Source organism: Furipterus horrens, unplaced genomic scaffold (genome assembly GCF_987537825.1).
Source record: "Furipterus horrens unplaced genomic scaffold, mFurHor1.1.pri manual_scaffold_4, whole genome shotgun sequence".
Lineage (NCBI taxonomy): Eukaryota > Metazoa > Chordata > Mammalia > Chiroptera > Furipteridae > Furipterus > Furipterus horrens.
The window spans coordinates 151206-168812 of record NW_028327174.1 but is presented as its reverse complement, the minus strand read 5'-3'; the positions used below and the strand labels follow the sequence as shown (position 1 = coordinate 168812).

Below are 17607 nucleotides of genomic sequence, written 5' to 3'. Positions count from 1 at the left end.
CGCGGCTGGTACAGCTCACACGCACACACAGCTCCACCATATTCTTTAATGATCTGGCTCAGGGCAGGATGCTGCGGAAGGCAGCCATGTGCTGACGCACGCTGTCTGCGATCTGCTCAGCTGACTTGGCCCGGCCATAGTAGTCTGTGAAGAGGCCATCGGGGCTGAGCAGGTATATGGCAATGGAGTGGTCCACAATGTAGTCCTGGTCCTCGTCCTTGGGGCCAGCGCTGTAGTACACGCGGTAGCTGCGGCTGACCCGGGCCACCTGCTCAGCAGAGCCGGTCAGGCCCAGCAGCCTTGGGTGGAAGTCCCGTACGTAGCGGGCCATGGCTGCGACGTCGTCCCGCTCAGGGTCCACGGTGATGAAGATGGGCTGCACGGGGGGCAGGCCGGGCTCTGCCTCCAGCTGCCGCACCACCTGCACCAGCTTCTCCAGCTCGTCAGGGCAGATGTCGGGACAGTGAGTGAAGCCAAAGTATATGAGCACCCACTGGCCCCGGAAGTCGGTTTTGCATCGGGCTTGGCCCTGGTGGTCCAGCAGGCTGAAGTCGCCCTGGCCCACGGAGGCCTGCCGCAGGGCCTCTGTCCGCCGCTGCTGCCGCTGCTGCTCCTTCTCGGCCCTCATGGCCAGCAAGGCCCCCCCCAGCCCAGCCCCAAACAAGGCTGTGACTAGCAGCCTGGTTCGCAGCCCAGGGCCCTGGTGCTTACCCTGCCTGCCTGTCTCTGCAGGGCTCTGCCTTGACAGGAGCCGACACCCCACGAGGAGGGCCTCACCTCCAGGGGTCCTAGGGAGGGCTGCGGGCTTGAGCGGAGGGGGCCCATGTCGAGCCTTGGGTGTCTGAAGCAGCAGCAGCACAGGACTGATGCTCCTGGGAAAGAGCAAAAGTGTCAGGAGCCAGAAGGTGCCTTAACCTCCTGGGTTGTCTCCCATCATCCTGGACCAACCCTACACCTGGCTCACAGCTGTCCCTGACCAGTCACCCAATGCTCCGCTGAGCTCAGGACCACTTCACCTCCAGCCTCATTCCGCCTCCTCCCACCTGGGCGCTGCCTGCAGCCCCAGAGAGCCCAGCGCTCACCTGTGTTTTAGCATCTGAGCCGAGTGAAAGCATTCCCAGTGCACGGCCGGCCTGGATTCCTGAGCACGTGTGTCTGCAATAAACTCCCGTTTCAGAGGAGAGGTGGCTGGGTGCCTGGCTTCAACCCTCGAAGGCGGACTCGCCTGCCCTTCTGCAGCCCGCCAGCCTTCCACTTCAGAGCGCCCTTCCCCACCTTCCGCAGGAACCGTCAGTCACCCACACCGGTCTGCACACCTAGCACGTGCAATTCCCACCCGTGCCGCGCCATCCCACAGGCCTCCCACACTCAGGCGGAGACGCAAGGTTTCCACTTGCCGCAGATCCCACCCTCTTCGCACCCAGGTTTCCCATAGCAACTCGGGTGGTTCATGGTCCATGCCCTGCCGTTGCTTCGGTGACCTCTGTGCCTTTCTACGGGGGCCTCCGAGCACCCCCTCACCTGTTCAGCTGCTGCCCCTAAACTCTGGCCCTCCACCCTTCGTCCCACGGTTCCTGGCTTGGGCTCCGGGACGGGTGACCTTGGGCACGTCCCTTCGCCTCTGTAGCCGCCTCCTCCTTTACAAAATGGGCTGTAAGCGGGGCGCGACCGGCGCTGGCAAGCGAACGCACCTGCGGCTGTCGCGCACCGAGCACGCCCCAAGCGCCCTCCCGCCGCTCCATCCCCTGCACCCGGGGTCTCCCCAGGCCTCCCGGGGTCCGCACCTCTCGCCGTCTCGAGTCAGGGAACACGGCCCCAAGTGCCCAGTCCGGCTCCTAAAGGGCCCGTTGCCCGCCAAGGTTTTGCCCGGTCGCCGCGCTTGACGCCAATGCGCACGCGCCACTGGCGCCGCGCACGCGCACCCTGACTCCTAGCGGACTGTCACGTGCTGGGGGCGGGGGTCCCCGCCCCCTCACTCCGAGGGGCCCTCTCGCCGGCGCATCCCGCCCTCCCGCTCCCTGCCCGCGCTCTGCCAGGCACGGACACGGCTTTGCGGTTCTCGGGTTTTATTGCTGCACGTTGGTCGGCGGCAAGATGAGCTCAGCGAAGGGCGAGGGGGCGGCGAAGGGCTCGCGGCCCGAGAGCACGAGCGCCCCCTGCAGGGCGCGGCGCTGAGGGCCGCTGAGCGCGGGCGCGTCCAGGTGCACGCGGAGCCAAGGCGTTCCTGCGGAAGGCGGGGCTGGCGCTTAGCAGGCGCGGGCGGCCGGCGGGCGCGGCGATCAGCCCGGGCGCGGGGGGGCGGGGCTCCGTGCTCACCACGGCGCAGCTTCTGGCCCACGCCGACCAGCAACTCGGCGCCCACGCCCAGGCGGAGCGGCTCCCCGACGCGGCTGCGCCCGGCCCCGAGTTCGTGCAGCACGCGCGCCAGCGGCAGGGCCCGGACGAGTTCCACGGTCCCTGCGGAGAGAGGGCGCTGGGCGGGATGGGGGTGGGCGGGGGCCGGGCCCCGGGCTTAGGGAGGGACCTGGGCGGGGAGGGGCGCGAGCCCGCGAGAGCTCACCGTCGGCGGGCGCGAGCAGCTCCTCTTGCTCCCGGGCGCGGGGCAGTAGCTGGCGGCGCTGCGCGGGGGTTCCGGAGCACAGGGCTCGGGCCAGGCCCGGGGCCACACCCTGTGTCGCGATCATTCGCTCGAAGCGGTCCCGGGCCGAGCCGTCGTCCAGCGCCGCGGCCACCCTGGCGGCGCCCTGCTCCTGGGCCTCCGCCCGTCCGCTGAACCAGAGCAGGGCGCCGCCTGCCGGCGCGCGTTCGGGGCTTAGGTGCAGCGGGGCGCTTTCCTAGCTCCGGTGCCCACACCTCTTCCCCGTCCACTCACCGAGCCTCGTGACCAGGTCCCGCAGGTCCGGTGGTCCCGCGCCGTCCAAGCAAAGCAGGGCCTCCTGCACCTCCAGGCTGTGGCCCACGCTGCGGCCCAGGGGGTTGTCCATAGCGGTCAGAGCCGCTGCAACCCGAAGCCCCAGACCTGCCCCTACAGCAACCTGTGGAGACACGGTTCAGCGTGGCCGGTTCTGCGTCCCAAACTCCAGCCGGTGCTGCCCCCTTGCTTGGCAGTTCCCGAGGACTGAGGGGGTCGCAGAAGGCTTTGGGTGGGGGTGGGGGTGAGCCCTGAAGCAGGCAATGTCCCTGACTTCAGTGGTGGGGTGTCAGGAAGACCCTGCACTAGTCCTAGAATGGAGAGCCTTGGAAGGTTCTCCAGACCTGAGGCCAGGCCAGCTTTGGGTAAGGCCACTGCATGGGGGGCAGAGGTGGGGGGGGCGGGGCGAGGACGGACCGGCAGCTGGGAGGCTGGGTCCTGGCAGAGACCATGGTGACACAGGGCTGCCTGAGTGGACGTGTGCTGAAAGGCACAGGGTGCAGGCTGCTCCAGTTATGAAGGAGAGGTTGGACCCACATGATATTCCCCATCAGAAGGGCCACACGCACTGGGACGCCACCCTGGAGAGGCCACACAGACTCCATGGGCACAGCTGCTCACCAGCACTTTGGCCAGCCCCTGGGCTTCTGTCTTGCTGGGTAAGAGGGCAGCCTCTCCAAACTTCACGTCTACCAGCAGAGCAGACAGGGTCTCCACCACCTTCTTACTGAGGATGGAGGCTGCGGGAGGCAGAGGGGCTGCAGATGAGGGGCAGCTTCCTGGGAGGTGCGGGCATTCTGCCTCAGGCCAGCCTGTCTTGAGGAGTCAGCGACCCTGAACGCTGAGGGTCAGGTCCCTTATGGTGGCGGCCACAGGGCCTGGGCCCTTGTGCATCAGCCAGCTCTCCCTCTTGAGCTGGTGGTCAGACATCCTGTGATGAGGGGGCACTAACCCTGGGGTTGGGGGAGGTCCCACATTCCCCTTATGGAGCACCCCTACTGTTCCATCAGAGGTCAGGGATTTTTCACATGCACAAGGTGGACTCTGGACTTTGGGGTCAGGTCACCTGTGATGAGTGGCAGGCTGTCAACAGTTGCTGTCACATCTCTGGCTTCATACAGGATTCCATCCGCAGGAACCAGCTTCTTGCTCTGACCCACAATACAGCAGCCCACTCTCTCCAGCAGACCTTGCATCTGGCCAAATCCCCTTACATCAGGACTCCCAGTGACTGTCATGACCTCTGATCAGCGACCCCATCACTAACCCTGACCAAGGACTCACCAGCGACCTTGACAAATGTGTGACTTATGAGCAATTCTGGTAAGTCCTCATCAGTGACTGGCTCAACGCGTCAGGGATATTGATCAATGTCCTATGGCCCATGAATGATTTTGAACAAGTCCCTACTAATGACTCCAAAGTCCCATTGATAACCTTGACCAAAGCCCAATGACCCATGAATGATTTTGATTGGCATTCCTCATTAGTTACCCTGATCAGTGATCCATCGGCAATTCTGGTTAATGTTTCCATCAACAACCAATCAATGCCCACAGGTACCTGTTCTGGGCTCTGGATGACGGTGAATCCAGGAATAGACTCTAGTTTATCCAGGGTGCCCCCTGTGTGCCCCAAACCACGTCCGCTGATCATGGGTACCTGCTGGACAGGTACACTGAACACACCTGCACAGTCACCCCCTCACCTTCCCTGGTTAGGACTTCAGCTGGAGTTAAGTATTTACTAAGGGGTTGTGGGTGTTCAGCTGGTGGAGGGGTAATGGAAAAGAAATTGCCCTGGTTTGTGATGGGGGGGCACTGGGGGGAGAGGCTGGTATCCTTGGGGGCACAAATCTGGGGGACTAAGGGAAGCTTTTCCCTTGGGAGTCCTTTCTGGGGTACTGAAGGGGAAGGGGTGCCAGATAACTTGGTCCTGTTATGGGGGCTGATGAGAAGGGGGACCAAGTTTTGTCCTGGGGGGCAAGAGTCCTTGGTCCTGCCTTTAGGACTCTCTCTGGACCAAATTAGAGGTTGGAAGCTGCTGGCCTCTTTGAGGTCAGAGTTTCTGGTCTGGAGAGGAGGCGCCTTCTCACCTTGCAGCCACAGGCAGCCAGGGCAGGTGTCAGGACCAGGCTGACCTTGTCACCCACTCCCCCTGTGGAATGTTTGTCCACAAGCTGCTGGCGCCAGGCCTCTGGCCACTCCAGCTTCTGCCCGGAGTTGGCGAGGGCCTGGGTCAGCGCCACGGTCTCCTCCAGATCCATGCCCCGCAGTCGGATGGCCATGAGCATGGCCCCTAAGCACAGGGTACAGTGGTGTAGGCGGCATGAACGGTCGTCCCCACAACGGTGGGCCATTCTGGGGGCAGTGGCAGTGGTGGGGTGCTATGGTGTGCTCAGGGAAGGAAGTCTCTGGATTGGAGTCAGGGGTGCCCAGCCGTCCCGACACACCTATTTGCGCACCCTGTGCGTTCCCGTCCACCACAGCGCGCACGAAGCCCCTAATGTCCCCCTCGCTCAGGCGGCCTCCGTCTCGTTTCAGGCGGATCAGCTCCGGGAGCTGCTTGAGCTCCGGCCGTGTGTCAGGGAGGTTCCGGGGCCCTCCCCACGAGAGGTCAGCCGCTGGGCTGGGTGCCGCCATCGCTCCCGGCCTGCGGGGTGTGAGACGCAGCTGCAACCTGCCGCTGCGCTGCGTCCGACTGTGCGGCCTGGGGCACCGGTCCCCACCCTGCTGTTCCTTGGGTCCGCTGCCGTCCCGTGTCTGTGTTGCCCGTGTGCGTGTCTCCGTGTCTGGCTACCACTTCTCAGCTTTGTAAATGGCCCCGGGTCCCTACCTGTCTCGAACAATGGCCCTTGCCCTTCCTGCTTGGAGTCCAACCGCTTCTGCCCTGTGGTTCGCCCCCACAGGCTCAGAACCCAGAGGACCCCCCCGGGATGGTCCCTAGAGGCCCAAGGACAGCGGGATTCTAGGCCAATGGCCGCCTCGGAGAGGCGGGACGACTCCCTGCAGTTTTGTTTCGGCCAATCACGAAAGCCCCGGGGACGCGAGGCTCCGCCCGTGCCGAGCGCGCCCTCCCCCGACGCTGGCACAGAAGAGCTGCACACGTCTGGCTCCGCAAATTTTAAGCAGATATTTGTGGCACCGCGCCGGTCAGCCCATCAGTCATCCAAGTCGGGCACGATCCGGGCCAGATAGTCCGAGTGTCGGATCCCGAAACTCCAGCCGCCAGGCTTCCGGTGCTGTGGACCCGGGAGACCTCGCTGACCTCACGGAGCCGGCCGTGCGGCTCCGCGCCGGGACTCCAGCTCCCAAACCTCGGACCTCAGACCCTCAGTTCTGGGCCTGGACACTCATTCCCCCGCATCTGACCCTTGTCCCTGGACCCCAGGTTACCTGGTCCACATTGTAGGCTGCGGGCCCGGGATTCAGGGTGTTGTCTTGGGGGAGCGAAGTCCGCGCCAGCATCGTGAACTGAGGGGCCCGAGTCTTGTAGACCCCAGGGTTCACCACGTGGTAGGCGCAGGGACCCGGAGTCTGCGGGAGCGCAGAAGGGGCGCTGGTCCGACTTCCATTCTCCGCTGTCCACCGACTTCCACCCCTTGCTTCCTGACCTGCGGTCCGCCCAGCTGACCCCAACGCTACGCTGCGGCCGCAGTCCCCCCACCCACCCACCTTGCTGAGGTCCTCGAAGAAGCTGCCCACTGCGCTGCGGCCATGGATGGAGTAAGTTGGGGCCGAGACTTTACCGATGACGCGCGGGCCCAGGAGCGAGGGCACTGTGTAAGTCCCGGGGCCTGGGAAGCAGGCAGCGAGGGGTGGGGTCCGGCGTTGGGTCTCGGCTGACCACCCGGGTCGGCCCACCTCTGGGAGTGCCGGTTGGTCCCAGCACCCAGGGGCCTCGGGGCTGAAACGGAACTTAGTGGTCTCACCTGGGGTGTGCTGCTCCGCGTGGATTCCCCAGTTTCGGGGCGCGATGGTGTGCCGAGGCGCGCAGGGATACGTCGCGTTCCCCGCACGCTCCGGAAAATACTTGCCTGTGGGGTGGACCCGGGGTGCGGGCGGAACCCGGTTGGGGTTAAGGGATTAGGGGAAACTGAGCCTCGATTTATCAAAACCTGGTGGGGCTTGAAATTCCTTTCAGGTCCGATATAGGGGATCGAATTTGGAGTGTTAGGGTACCCGAGGTTGGGCTTGGGGTCAGGTGGGGAGGGTTCCGGGTAGGTCTCCCAGGCGCTGGGGAGGACGGAGTCCCAGGAGTCCTGACCTGGTCCGGGAGTAAGGCTGGGCGCTGCCTGGCGCGGGCGGCCGTAGATGGAGTAGGCCGGGGTGCTGTCGGGGCCGCGCACGGTCATGCGTGCGGGCACCAGGTGGCCGGGCCCTGGTCCGCAGGATGTCTGCTGCGTGGGGAGGCGCAGACCGAAGGAGAAGGCGGGGGCGCGGGTCCGCGATGGATCGTGCAGAGTGTAGCCTACCGGGCGTGTGAGCATCACCCTGGGCCCCGCCACTCTGACCCCGGGCACAGACCCCACGCAGTCCCCCCCGAATAGACCTCCCGCTCCCCTGCCTGGGATATAGCACCCCTCCCGGCACTGACCTCGGTGGTCCCTTCCTCCCCAACCCAACCCTGCGCAGTCCTGCGCCCCGATGGTACCCGTGTTGGAGGGCAGCTTGTATTTGGGCCCCGGGCCTCTGTAGAGCGCCGCGATGGGGCCGCGGGGCCGGTGCGGCCGCCAAGGACCGACCCAAACGTCTGAGCCCATGGCGTGGTGGGTGCTTACGGCCTGCAGCACCTGTGGACAGAAGGTGGCGGCCCCGGCCCCTCCTCCCCAAACTTGAAGGGGACGCACTTTCCAGCCCCTCCAGCTCAGTCCCCACTCCGGGGGCGGGGCTCCACGCGTATCCCAGGCATCAGGAAAACAAACGGTAGCTTTCCCTGCTCAGTGGGGGGCGTGGCGCAGGGACCGAGCTTCCAGGCCATCTCTCGGCCCCTTCTCCCAAGCCGAGTGAGTTCAATAAAGGGTGTGGGCCCGTATAAGTATGGACTAAACTCCGTGGGAAGGGAATTCCCCGGGGTTCTGTGCGGCCGGAATACTTTGAGGGCATCGGGTAAAGGTACTGTATGAAGGGAGCAGCATTGAAAACCCGGTGCCCAGAGCGGGGTTCCCCCCTGAAGCCCATGCACTAACCTGCTTCCGTGGCTCCTGGCTGTCAAGGCAGGTGGGGGGTGCCTGGATTCCCGCCCCCGCCAGCCCCGACTCCCATACCCCATTGTGTCCGGTTCCCGCCTCCTGGCAACCGGATTGGCGTCCCCTGGCTCCGCCCCCCGCCCCCCGCCCCCCAGCACGGCCACCCTTGGCCTCCCCTCTTTGGAGCCTGGCTTTACAGGCGTCCTGCAGACTGGGCTGCTAACCCGAACGCTGGCCTCAGGCTTCCCCAGCCTTCAATACACCCATTCCTTAAGTGGACAGTTCTGTAGACCAAAAACAGGTATGAGAATAAAAAACATGAATAACACAAACTGCATGCTCAGTTTATTGCTATGTGTAGACAGAGAACTTTGCATCTATTTAAGTCCATGGAATATTTGCAAGAGGTAATCATGGACCGGGTCACCTGTACTTGCAGAAACCCGTATCAGTTGAACAAAGATAACTGGGCTGTATGATTTGGTCAACAATTCTAAGCAAGCCATAAATGTTAAAAAACCAAACAAACTTTAGTTAGTAATTAGCAAATTCTCTTTAAAAAACCCTGGGTCAAAGAGAAACTCAAAGATGAAATTCCAATTATATTTAAAACTGCAGAGGTAGATGCCTTCATACCCCGCCTCTGTAGGGCGTAGCGAAAGCTGTGTTCCGAGGGAAACATAAAGCTTTAAAGGATTTCATTATTAATGAAGAAAATCTTTAAATAAACATAATATTTATTTTACAAATAGTAGAAAAAGGAACACTCAAGTACGCTGAAAGAATGGGTCTATTCTGTCCAGCTTGGCACTCACCTGCTCGCTCCCAGGACAGAAGCGGCAGGCAGGACAGTGCTCGGTGGGGGTTCCTGGCCTTTGCCAGGTGCGTGCTGAGTTGGGTGGGCCAGCAGAGGACTGAGAATCAGGAGGGGCCGCTGGGGGCCACTCTCCTGAGGCCTCTCCATGGGTCTCCGAGGGCTGAGAGGGGCAGGCCCATAGGGGATGCATCACCTGCAGAGAATTTTAAAACAATACTCAGTGCTGAAGTCAGTCTGCTTTTTTAAAATTAGTTTTTGTATCCTCACCCAAGGGCATTTTCTCATTGCTTTTAGAGAGAAAGCAAGGGAGAATCGAAGGGAAAGAGAAGCATGGACGGGTTGCCTCTCGTAGGCAACTGGACGGGGGATTGTGCATGCTCCAGGACCTGCCCAAACCGGGTGTGTGCCCTGACGGGGAATCAAAGCCACAACCTTTTGGTTATGGGAGGGTGCTCCAACCAACTGAGTCATAGCTGATCTGCCAGGGATAATCTGCTCTTTACTGTTCTCATGAAGTCAGCAATTCTAAAGATGATCAGAGATAAAAAACATTGGGTTGGCCAAAAAGTTCATTTGACTTTTTTCCTTAAGCTGACTCTAGTAGCACTTAGTTGTCTTTAACTTTATTCTAAACAATTTTGTTAGATTGTATTGTGACAGCTGTCATAGCAGCATGTAACTTACATGTAGCCATTTTAATCTTGAAGATGGAAGAAAATAGACAACATATTTGGCATATTATGCTTTGTTATTTCAAGAAAGGTAAAAACACAACTGAAGCACAGTAAAAGCTTTGTGCCGTGTATGGAGAAGGTGCTGTGACTGATGGAACATGTTGAGTAGTTTGTGAAGTTTCAGGCTGGAGATTTCTCGCCAGCCAATGCCCCATGGCTGCATAGACCAACTGAAGTTGACAGCAATCAATTCAAGACATTAACTGAGAACAATCAACATTATATCACATGGGAGACAGCCGACACTCAAACGTGCAAAATGAATAATGAAAAATGTGTCTTTTATTTTACAGAAAAAAAAAAAAAAGACTTTTTGGCCAACCCAATACCTCCTCCAAATCTCTTGTTGACCAAGTTTTGAACAATACTGTGATTACTGTTGTTTTAGTAGCATATATATAAGTTTCAAGTTAGCACTTTTTATCACTTATCCTTTAGTAAACATTGCATCCTGTGTGGAAGTTAACTCAGAGCACTTTGGTTTCATGGTTGACAGGCTTTCCCCAGGTTGAGGACCTCCTGCTCGGGCCTCCTGAGGTTCCTCAGAGCTCTGGGCTGGGCGATCAGTCCTCTCACTGTGACGACACCTCTCTCCCTTCACGCAGTGGATTTAAGATGAGCGATGACACCAGAGTGATTGTAATAAGGAAGAAACAGCATGAGTTCTGTCAATCCTGTAAACACCATCAAGAGTTTTTATTTGGGTTCAAAATTTAAAGTAGCGAAACAGGGCAAGGCAAAAAATTTTTGTTTGGTGCAAATTATTTCATACGTGAAATATTTTACCGAATTTGGGATATTTTAAAATCATTTGCGTTGCTCAGTCGAGGCGGCCTCCACCTGTCTGAGCAAAAGAATGGGGTTGGGATGTGCGGAGGTTCAAAGCGTGGAGCACACAGTTCCCTGGTATGAGGAAAATACCATGAAAAGATGGAAAACCGAGAGCAGGTGCGCCAGCAGCAGACCCTGAGATGGGCGGAAGAGGAGATGTTTTGAGCAATGAGTCTCTTACTCTTACACATACACACAAACACACTCTAGTGAAGATGAAACTACAGTGGAACCTCGGTTCTCAAACTGAATTAGTTCCAGAAGGCGGTTTGAGAAGCAACATGTTCAAAAACCAAGTCATACTCATAATTGCGTGTTCTCTCCTTTGTCGTCTGAGAGACGCCCGACTTGTCACACAGGCGTCAGCATGAAAGGGTTGTTGGGGAGAGACAACCAAGGCATTTTTTCTGTGACCAACTTCGCTGAGACCCAAATTGTTCAAGAGGGGAGACGTTCGATTTCAGCAAAACCCAGGTGCTGAGGGAGAGGTAAACACATTCTGAGTTCCACGTGGGGGTGGGCAGAAGGGGCGAATGAGGAGGGAGAGGAGTATTCCCGAGGTTTTGTCTTGTTGGGAGAAGACATCATGCACCTTGTTTATCGGCAATGGTAGAACCATAAGTGTGTAAGAAAAAGCACTGTAAAATTATAAACAAAGTACAATTTAAAGACTAAAATAAGTGATTCTTACACTAGGTGTGAATGGGCAGAGTACCTGGGAGAAGAAGCTGTAAAGGGGAAAGAAGAGGAGAAATTACAACCACACACAAATGCATTTGTATAACATATCTGTGGGGATCTGTATTTTTCATGTTACTTGAAATATATGTAAAGAAAACATTTTTGTCCATGTGATACGATTTTCAATTGACACATTTGAAAGATCACGTTAGTCGTACCGAGGGAAGGCAGTAAGAAGCTAGGCAGGCTCCTGGGCAGGTGGAACGGGGAAGCTGAGATGCGATAACTAACCAGGGCCGAACTATCTGAACAGCTTATAGCCAGCTGGTGAGTCACAAGAACTTCTCCCCGCAAAGCAGGGACGCTGAGAGCGAGTGGCTCATACCGCTCCCTCCCAACCCGAGAATACACAGCTTAAGTCTTCCTGGTCGGGGGGTCACAGGACAGAGGCCCAGTTAATGCTGTTTGTGCAAACTCAATGCAAGGACAGATGACGTCTGGGGAACAACTAACAAAAACCCATTAGAGCCAGAATGACCCAAGGGAAAAGCAACCCAGTAAAGCCGACCAGAGCATAATCCCAAGCTCCACTACACACTCATTTTGATGCATCAGCGTATTAAAAACGCACCTGGAAAGCTGATGAATATTTTACTGAACTCTCCCCTAAGGTTCTCACTTGCAGAAGAAGGATTAAAAAACCTCAAGACAAGCACCCAATGTGTGCTCCCTCTAGAGCGTGCCTGGACCCCTCCCAGACATGGCTTTCTACTTCCTCCTAAACAAAGGGTCCCCAGGAGCCTCACAGCCAGGGGAGCCACGGGGAGCAGCAGCTGGTCCTGGCCTCACCCCCTCAACCTGTCTCCAAGGACCCCTTTCCTCCGATTTTCCAGTGAGCTGACAGCAGCCACACCTGGGCTCTCCTGTTGCTTCTTCTACCCTGAGTCCTTCCTTTGTCGCACTGTCCCCAGCTTTAACCAATGTCCTCTCAAAGTCACCTGGACTCATCACGTGATGTCTTTCCTACATAAAAGTCAAGCATCCACTGGCCCGCCACAGACCTGCTCTGGGCCAGTCCCCGTCTGATGACAATACAAACGCTGGAAAAAGGGTGACTGCCCTGATTGCTCATGCTCAATGACATATTTGTAGATTTTGAAATATACAAGCATTTATTTTTTGCTTTATTTTCTGCTTTTAATTATTTTTCCTTGTAGACACTTAACACATTTTGTTGCTGGTGTCTCAGGCACTCCTGTGCTCACTCTAGAATTCCTTGGCCTGATGCACCTCCAGGGCCACTTGTCAGCTGCCTCCTGCGGTGCCTTGCTCCACGCCTCAGGGCTGCCTGGAGAGGCAGGAAATGCAGACTTCGGGGGGAAGACCTTTGACTGGACTAATTCATTTCCTCCCCTGGATGACAGTATTGAGAAATGATGAGTTTCTTTGGCCTCTCGGAGGCCGGTCCCATGGGAGGCAGCAGTGAGCGCGCGCCGCGTCCCTGCTCCCTGGGGTCTTGCCCCACTGAAACCCTGCACAGGCGTTTTTTGCTTCAGCTTTGCTTTCCTAAGGAACCCAGGCTCAGTCAACTTATTTTTCAGTCTTCTTTATTTACTTATAACTGCCTTTAAAACTATGGTCACGGGTTTTTCCTAAATATAGTTTTAGTTATATCTGTGCCTTTTGATATACAACATTGTCATCGTTAATTTTAAAATAGCTTGGCTGCCCTGGCTGGTGTGGCTCAACAGATTGAGCGCCGGCCTGAGAACCAAAGGGTCGCTGGTTCGATACCCAGTCAGGACACAGGCCTGGGTTGTGGGCCAGGTCCCGAGTTAGGGGCATGCGAGAGGCAACCCCACATGGATGTTTCTCTCCCTCTCTTTCTCCCTCCCTTCCCCTCTCTCTAAAAATAAATAAATAAAATCTTAAAAAAAAGAAAAAATAGCTTGGCTATTAAAAATTAAAGTCCTATGAACACCGGTGTGCAGATGTTTGTGTAGACATTTCTCTGGGATAAAGGCCCAGGAGGCTATTGCTGGGTGGATGGTAAGTGTATGTTTGTTTTCTAAGATTTGTCAGAGTGGTTGAACCATTTCCCATTCCCACTGTGAGACTTACTTCTTAAAGTCTACATTAGGCTGCCGAGGGCCGTCCACGCTGTTGATGCTGCTTTACTTAATTCACTGTCGCTGTTTACGGCAGAAAATACCAGCCAGCGTGATGAGGCACGGCGGGTGTCACAATGCACTGCACACGGCGCCTTGAGCTATTAATGGATATACATTCTCACGGATACAAATTATAATCCAGTTTTAAAATTGCTACTTAAAATTTTACAGCGGTTCAGATTACACCCACTTATTTGAACACTTTGTGTGGCCCCTGCTGTAAACTTGAGGCGTTATTTTGAGGACGGTATGCACAGAACCCACCACCAGAGGGCGCTCTGTATATGTGGCACCACCGGGCCCCTCTCCTCCTCCCCTTCCCACTGATGACAGTTGTCTATTAGGATTTATTATCTGTGAAATTTTTTGTAACATTTGGTAAGGAAAACATACAGTTTTTCTTTTTGATTTACTTTGTTCTTGTTTTTCACAAAATTTAAAGTAAGTACCTAGGGTGTGTGTGACGTCTACCTTCCTTCCATCAGCCTCCCTGGGGCATCCTGCTCTGGCACCAAATACTTCTAAATAACTCAAGTGTTATTTCTTGATTTGCTTATTTATTAACTACTGGTTGTCAATGCTAATGACTAGCCTGTGAGTCTCAATTTCTATGTTGTTGAGACGTGAGTCGAGACGTTCCTTCCTTCTTTAGGTGGCTTGGCTGGGAACCGCTCATCGGGACGGAGCCAGTCTGTGGAGAGACAGCGAGGCCTTGGCTGAGCTCCCGTCCTGTGCCAGCCCTCGGCTGCACACCTTACCTCTGGGGTCCTGAGGGCTGTCCCCAGGCCTACAAATTCTTGGACACGTTTTTTGTTGCTTGGAGGAACTAGTTATGCCCAGTCCGTTTGGGGGAACCTACAAATGTATAATGTGATGAGTGCTCCTGGCCACCCTTGCTGTTGAGACCTTACACGGTACCTTTAGAACATGTACTACTTACGGGCCTATGATACGGAGTAATGACAGTCCGACGACTATGTGATACTGTTCATTATTTTAACCATCTGTAAGGGTACAGCTCAGTGGCTCTAAATACATTCCCAGTGCTGTGTACCCATCCCCACTGTCTATATCCAAAACGTTTTCACCATCCCCAACATAAACGCTGTACCCACTGAACAATTACTCCTCCTCCTCTCCTCCCAGGCCCTTGCAACCTCTAACCTACTTCTTGCCTCCAGGAGTGTGACTACTGTAGGCACCTCATTTCAGTGAAATCATACAGTAAGGGTCCTTCTCTGCCTGGCTTATTGCACTTAGCACAATGCACTCCAGGTGAATGATGTAGCAGCTGTCAGCATTTCCTTCCCTTTTGTGGCCGATCCAATGTATGTATGTACGGTGATTTGTTTATCCATTTGTTCATGGAAATTGTTTTGGGGCTGTGTCTTCCTTTTGCCTGTTATGAACAGAGCTATGAATATGTGTAAACATATACACATTTGAGTACCTATTTTTAATTCTTTTAGATATATGCCTTAAATTGCTGGGTCACATTATGAGAACTGCTCACAATAAAACACCAGGACACAGGACTTGAGCAGTAATTAAGGCAGTTGTTTATTCACAGATCTGCAGCTCTGGGTGCCGCCTAAATGCCAAATCAAGGTGTACGCCGAAAAGATGGAGCTGGCAGTTTTTATCCTAACGCCAGTAAAGACCCCCCTTCCCCTCCCCCCCTTCTCCGTTTCTCTATGCTGGATACTCTGGAGTTACAATCTAATGCAATTAAGTAAATTAACTGAGGGTGATAACAGGGTGATTTGGTTATAGGTCTGTCTCCAGCTCTTCTTTGAAATTTCCCTATCTTGTTTGCTGAGCTGTCTAGCTACATTTTCCCATTTCCTGGAGTTTGGTGATGAATATCTATCCTCCACCCCCCCCACCCCCCACCCCCGATCTCAGATATCCTTTGTCCTCAGAAGCATTGGTGCTGAGCTGCGGAATGCCCCTTTCCTGATTTGTAAATATGCTGATACTGTTAACTCTGGCTCAGAGACCCTCTAATTACATCTGCCTTTGCTGCTAATTATTTTCTACTGGTTTGGGAGTCACTAATTTTCTTGTTTCTTACAAGGCAGAGACCAATGCAGCTTATTTGAGCCAAAAAGAGGTACACCTGGAAACAAGACCACACCAGAACTGAGGAACATGCTCCCTTGAACAGTAGTTTGCAGCTTCTTTTATGCATTTGAAATTAAAGAGGGACTGTAAAGAAGGTTACATGGAGGTGGGAAAAAGCAATGCAGAGATTGGATTACAGGATAAAAAGATTATGTGTTTTCTTGAGGGTGGTTATTTCAAAGCAAAACCAGAAAAGTTGGCGTTCATGCTGCCTGTCACCACCAGAACCAATAAGTATGTTACCGAACAGCAAGTGGGGTCCCGCCGCCACCCTCTCAGCAAAGGTTTGGTGATAAAGGAAAGGAGTCTTTATTCAAAAGCTATACAATTTTGGAATAACAGTTTTCCACATGTCCTAGTCACTTAAGCCTATCAATTAAGGCTGAACTCTTAACACCTGAGTTCCCCTATCATTTCCCCCTGTTAGTTTTTAATTATTCTATTTCTATAGGATTAGTTTACAAACTAAACCTAAGATACAAAAGCTACACAATTTCGGAAAAATGGCAGGCTTCTGCCTCAGAGCCTGTCCCCTCTAGAACACACAAAGAAGAATAACCCTGCCACCCTCTTCCAGGCCAGCCCGACCCTAGGCTGGGCCTGGAGTTCCTTCCAAAATACTATCCTTTGGGAAATGCAGGCAGCTGCAGCACAGTCATCCAGGTGTCCTCAGGGAAGGGAGTCCCTGTCTCTCTTTTTTAAATAACTTTTCTCACAACAGATGAATTCCTTATTGGGTGTAATGTAAAATCTGGGGTTTATATTTTCTAAGCCTTAAACATTACTCTAGACTTATTTTTACATGTATAAAAATACATATATACTTCTAACATAATTAGGATTATATAATATCATGTTCTTGGTTGCATATCGTTTCTGATCATACATACAGTATTTCTTGCTTCAAAAGAATTCCAATAACAGAGCAACCCTTCGTTTGATGGGGTCTGCTGCTCTCCACCATTGTAAGCACTGAATCATGCCTTCATTTCACTACGCTTTTCCTCCTCTCACTGTTCCAGAACAGGAGCGGTGCCGGCTGGGGCTCGGTGACCAGGTGGCGGTGGGTCCCTGTGGGCACTGCCACGGACCAGCTGCCGTGGGGTGTGCTCCCCTCCGCAGGCCCCTCGCACACGGGTGGGGATGGCTGCTGGCAGGTGGCAGATGGCCTGATTCTTGTTTTGCACGGGGGCCTCCCAGGTGCAGACCCCTCCGTACTCCCTGCATAGGCAGTGGCAGGGTTCCTGCTCGGCAGGCGGTTGGAAAAGGAGCTCCTAGGAGGCTGCTGATGGTCAGGCCTACCAGGGACCCTTTGTTGAATTTTAACTTTTTACCTTGATGGTATTTGTAATATTTATGCTATCACAGCACGACGACAGCAGTCACTCCTGTGCTGTTAAAGGTCTGTTCCTCTCCCGGTGGCACATGTTACTACTGTGTGGGAGGTGGGGGCGCACCTGCTGCAGCTCAGGGATGTTGAATGTCCTCAGTCTCTTCCCCAATAGTTCCCCCAAACAGAGCAGAGCTTCACCTTCTATCTGGACTTGACAAAGGGAGGTGTTTTCTTTCCACAGAGGATGGGACTAGACCTTTCCTGGGTCACCTGTATGTCCCTAGGACCCACCAAGATCCTCTGCACCTTGGGAGGTTGGGTGGGATGATTTCCTGTGCTCAGTTCCTCCCTTGCCAGGGTGGCTGGAGGTACCGCTTGGTGGACACTTGTCCTGTTCTCTAAGGTGACCTGCAGCTCAGAGAAATGCCCAGGTCTTGGGATGCTGATGGGGTACAGCACGGCCTGGAGGGGTGCCTGCGGGGTGTCCTCCTCATCCCCTCAAGGTCTTTGTATCCCACACTGAACCAAGAGGCAGCAGAGCCTGGGAACAAGAGTAAGGGCAGCGTCCACAAAGCCCGCCCCCAACCTGAGGTCCACCTTAAGGCATGGGCCCACCTCCCACCGGCTGGCTGTCACCTAATCTGCTTGGGGAGCTAGGAGGCAACAACGTGAGATACCTGAGGCTCAGCAGAGCCCAGGCCGGGTGCCAGGGACGCTCCTTGGCAGTCTCCTTGCTGCCGCGTCAGGGAGAAGTCTGTGTCCCAGAAGGAGGAACAACTACGTGCTGTGGGGGCCCTGCTTGGTACCAGGGACTCCA

At 55.1% G+C, this 17607-nt stretch overlaps 3 protein-coding genes across 9 annotated transcripts; all 3 read right to left on the bottom strand.

The window, feature by feature from the left end:
- Positions 1-32: 32 nt before the first annotated feature.
- Positions 33-1850, bottom strand: SCO2 (synthesis of cytochrome C oxidase 2). The gene is made up of 3 exons (XM_090272204.1): positions 1785-1850; positions 1083-1155; positions 33-872 (listed from the first exon to the last, which is right to left on the bottom strand). Exons 2-3 carry the CDS (start codon positions 1094-1096, stop codon positions 59-61), a joined length of 828 nt encoding a protein of 275 aa, XP_090128330.1. The 5' UTR covers positions 1097-1155; positions 1785-1850; the 3' UTR covers positions 33-58.
- Positions 1851-2049: 199 nt separating this feature from the next.
- TYMP (thymidine phosphorylase) lies at positions 2050-5833 on the bottom strand. The gene is made up of 9 exons (XM_090272203.1): positions 5364-5833; positions 5007-5209; positions 4475-4573; positions 3978-4107; positions 3533-3651; positions 2873-3035; positions 2561-2791; positions 2317-2457; positions 2050-2224 (listed from the first exon to the last, which is right to left on the bottom strand). The coding sequence occupies exons 1-9, from the start codon at positions 5551-5553 to the stop codon at positions 2067-2069; spliced, it is 1434 nt and encodes a 477-aa protein (XP_090128329.1). The 5' UTR covers positions 5554-5833; the 3' UTR covers positions 2050-2066.
- Positions 5834-6018: 185 nt separating this feature from the next.
- On the bottom strand, positions 6019-8205 carry CIMAP1B (ciliary microtubule associated protein 1B). 7 transcript variants are annotated; one of them, XM_090272202.1, is made up of 6 exons: positions 7565-8205; positions 7178-7381; positions 6843-6947; positions 6586-6707; positions 6283-6447; positions 6019-6152 (listed from the first exon to the last, which is right to left on the bottom strand). In XM_090272202.1, the coding sequence occupies exons 1-6, from the start codon at positions 7671-7673 to the stop codon at positions 6072-6074; spliced, it is 786 nt and encodes a 261-aa protein (XP_090128328.1). In that variant the 5' UTR covers positions 7674-8205; the 3' UTR covers positions 6019-6071. The 7 variants fall into 7 exon arrangements, with proteins under 7 accessions (XP_090128328.1, XP_090128326.1, XP_090128323.1 ...); XM_090272200.1 differs by having other exon boundaries at positions 6307-6447; XM_090272197.1 differs by having other exon boundaries at positions 6307-6447; positions 6586-6947.
- Between the last annotated feature and the right edge of the window lie 9402 nt (positions 8206-17607).

Coding starts and splice junctions, on each gene's coding strand:
- CIMAP1B (XM_090272196.1), bottom strand. CDS start 7,673: ATGGGCTCAGACGTTTGGGTCGGTCCTTGGCGGCCGCACCGGCCCCGC. Junction 7,382..7,564: donor CAAGCTGCCCTCCAACACGG/GTACCATCGGGG, acceptor CACGCCCGGTAG/GCTACACTCTGCACGATCCA. Junction 6,448..6,585: donor TCTTCGAGGACCTCAGCAAG/GTGGGTGGGTGG, acceptor GCGCTCCCGCAG/ACTCCGGGTCCCTGCGCCTA.
- TYMP (XM_090272203.1), bottom strand. CDS start 5,553: ATGGCGGCACCCAGCCCAGCGGCTGACCTCTCGTGGGGAGGGCCCCGG. Junction 5,210..5,363: donor CGCACAGGGTGCGCAAATAG/GTGTGTCGGGAC, acceptor CCCTGTGCTTAG/GGGCCATGCTCATGGCCATC. Junction 4,574..5,006: donor TGGCTGCCTGTGGCTGCAAG/GTGAGAAGGCGC, acceptor CCTGTCCAGCAG/GTACCCATGATCAGCGGACG.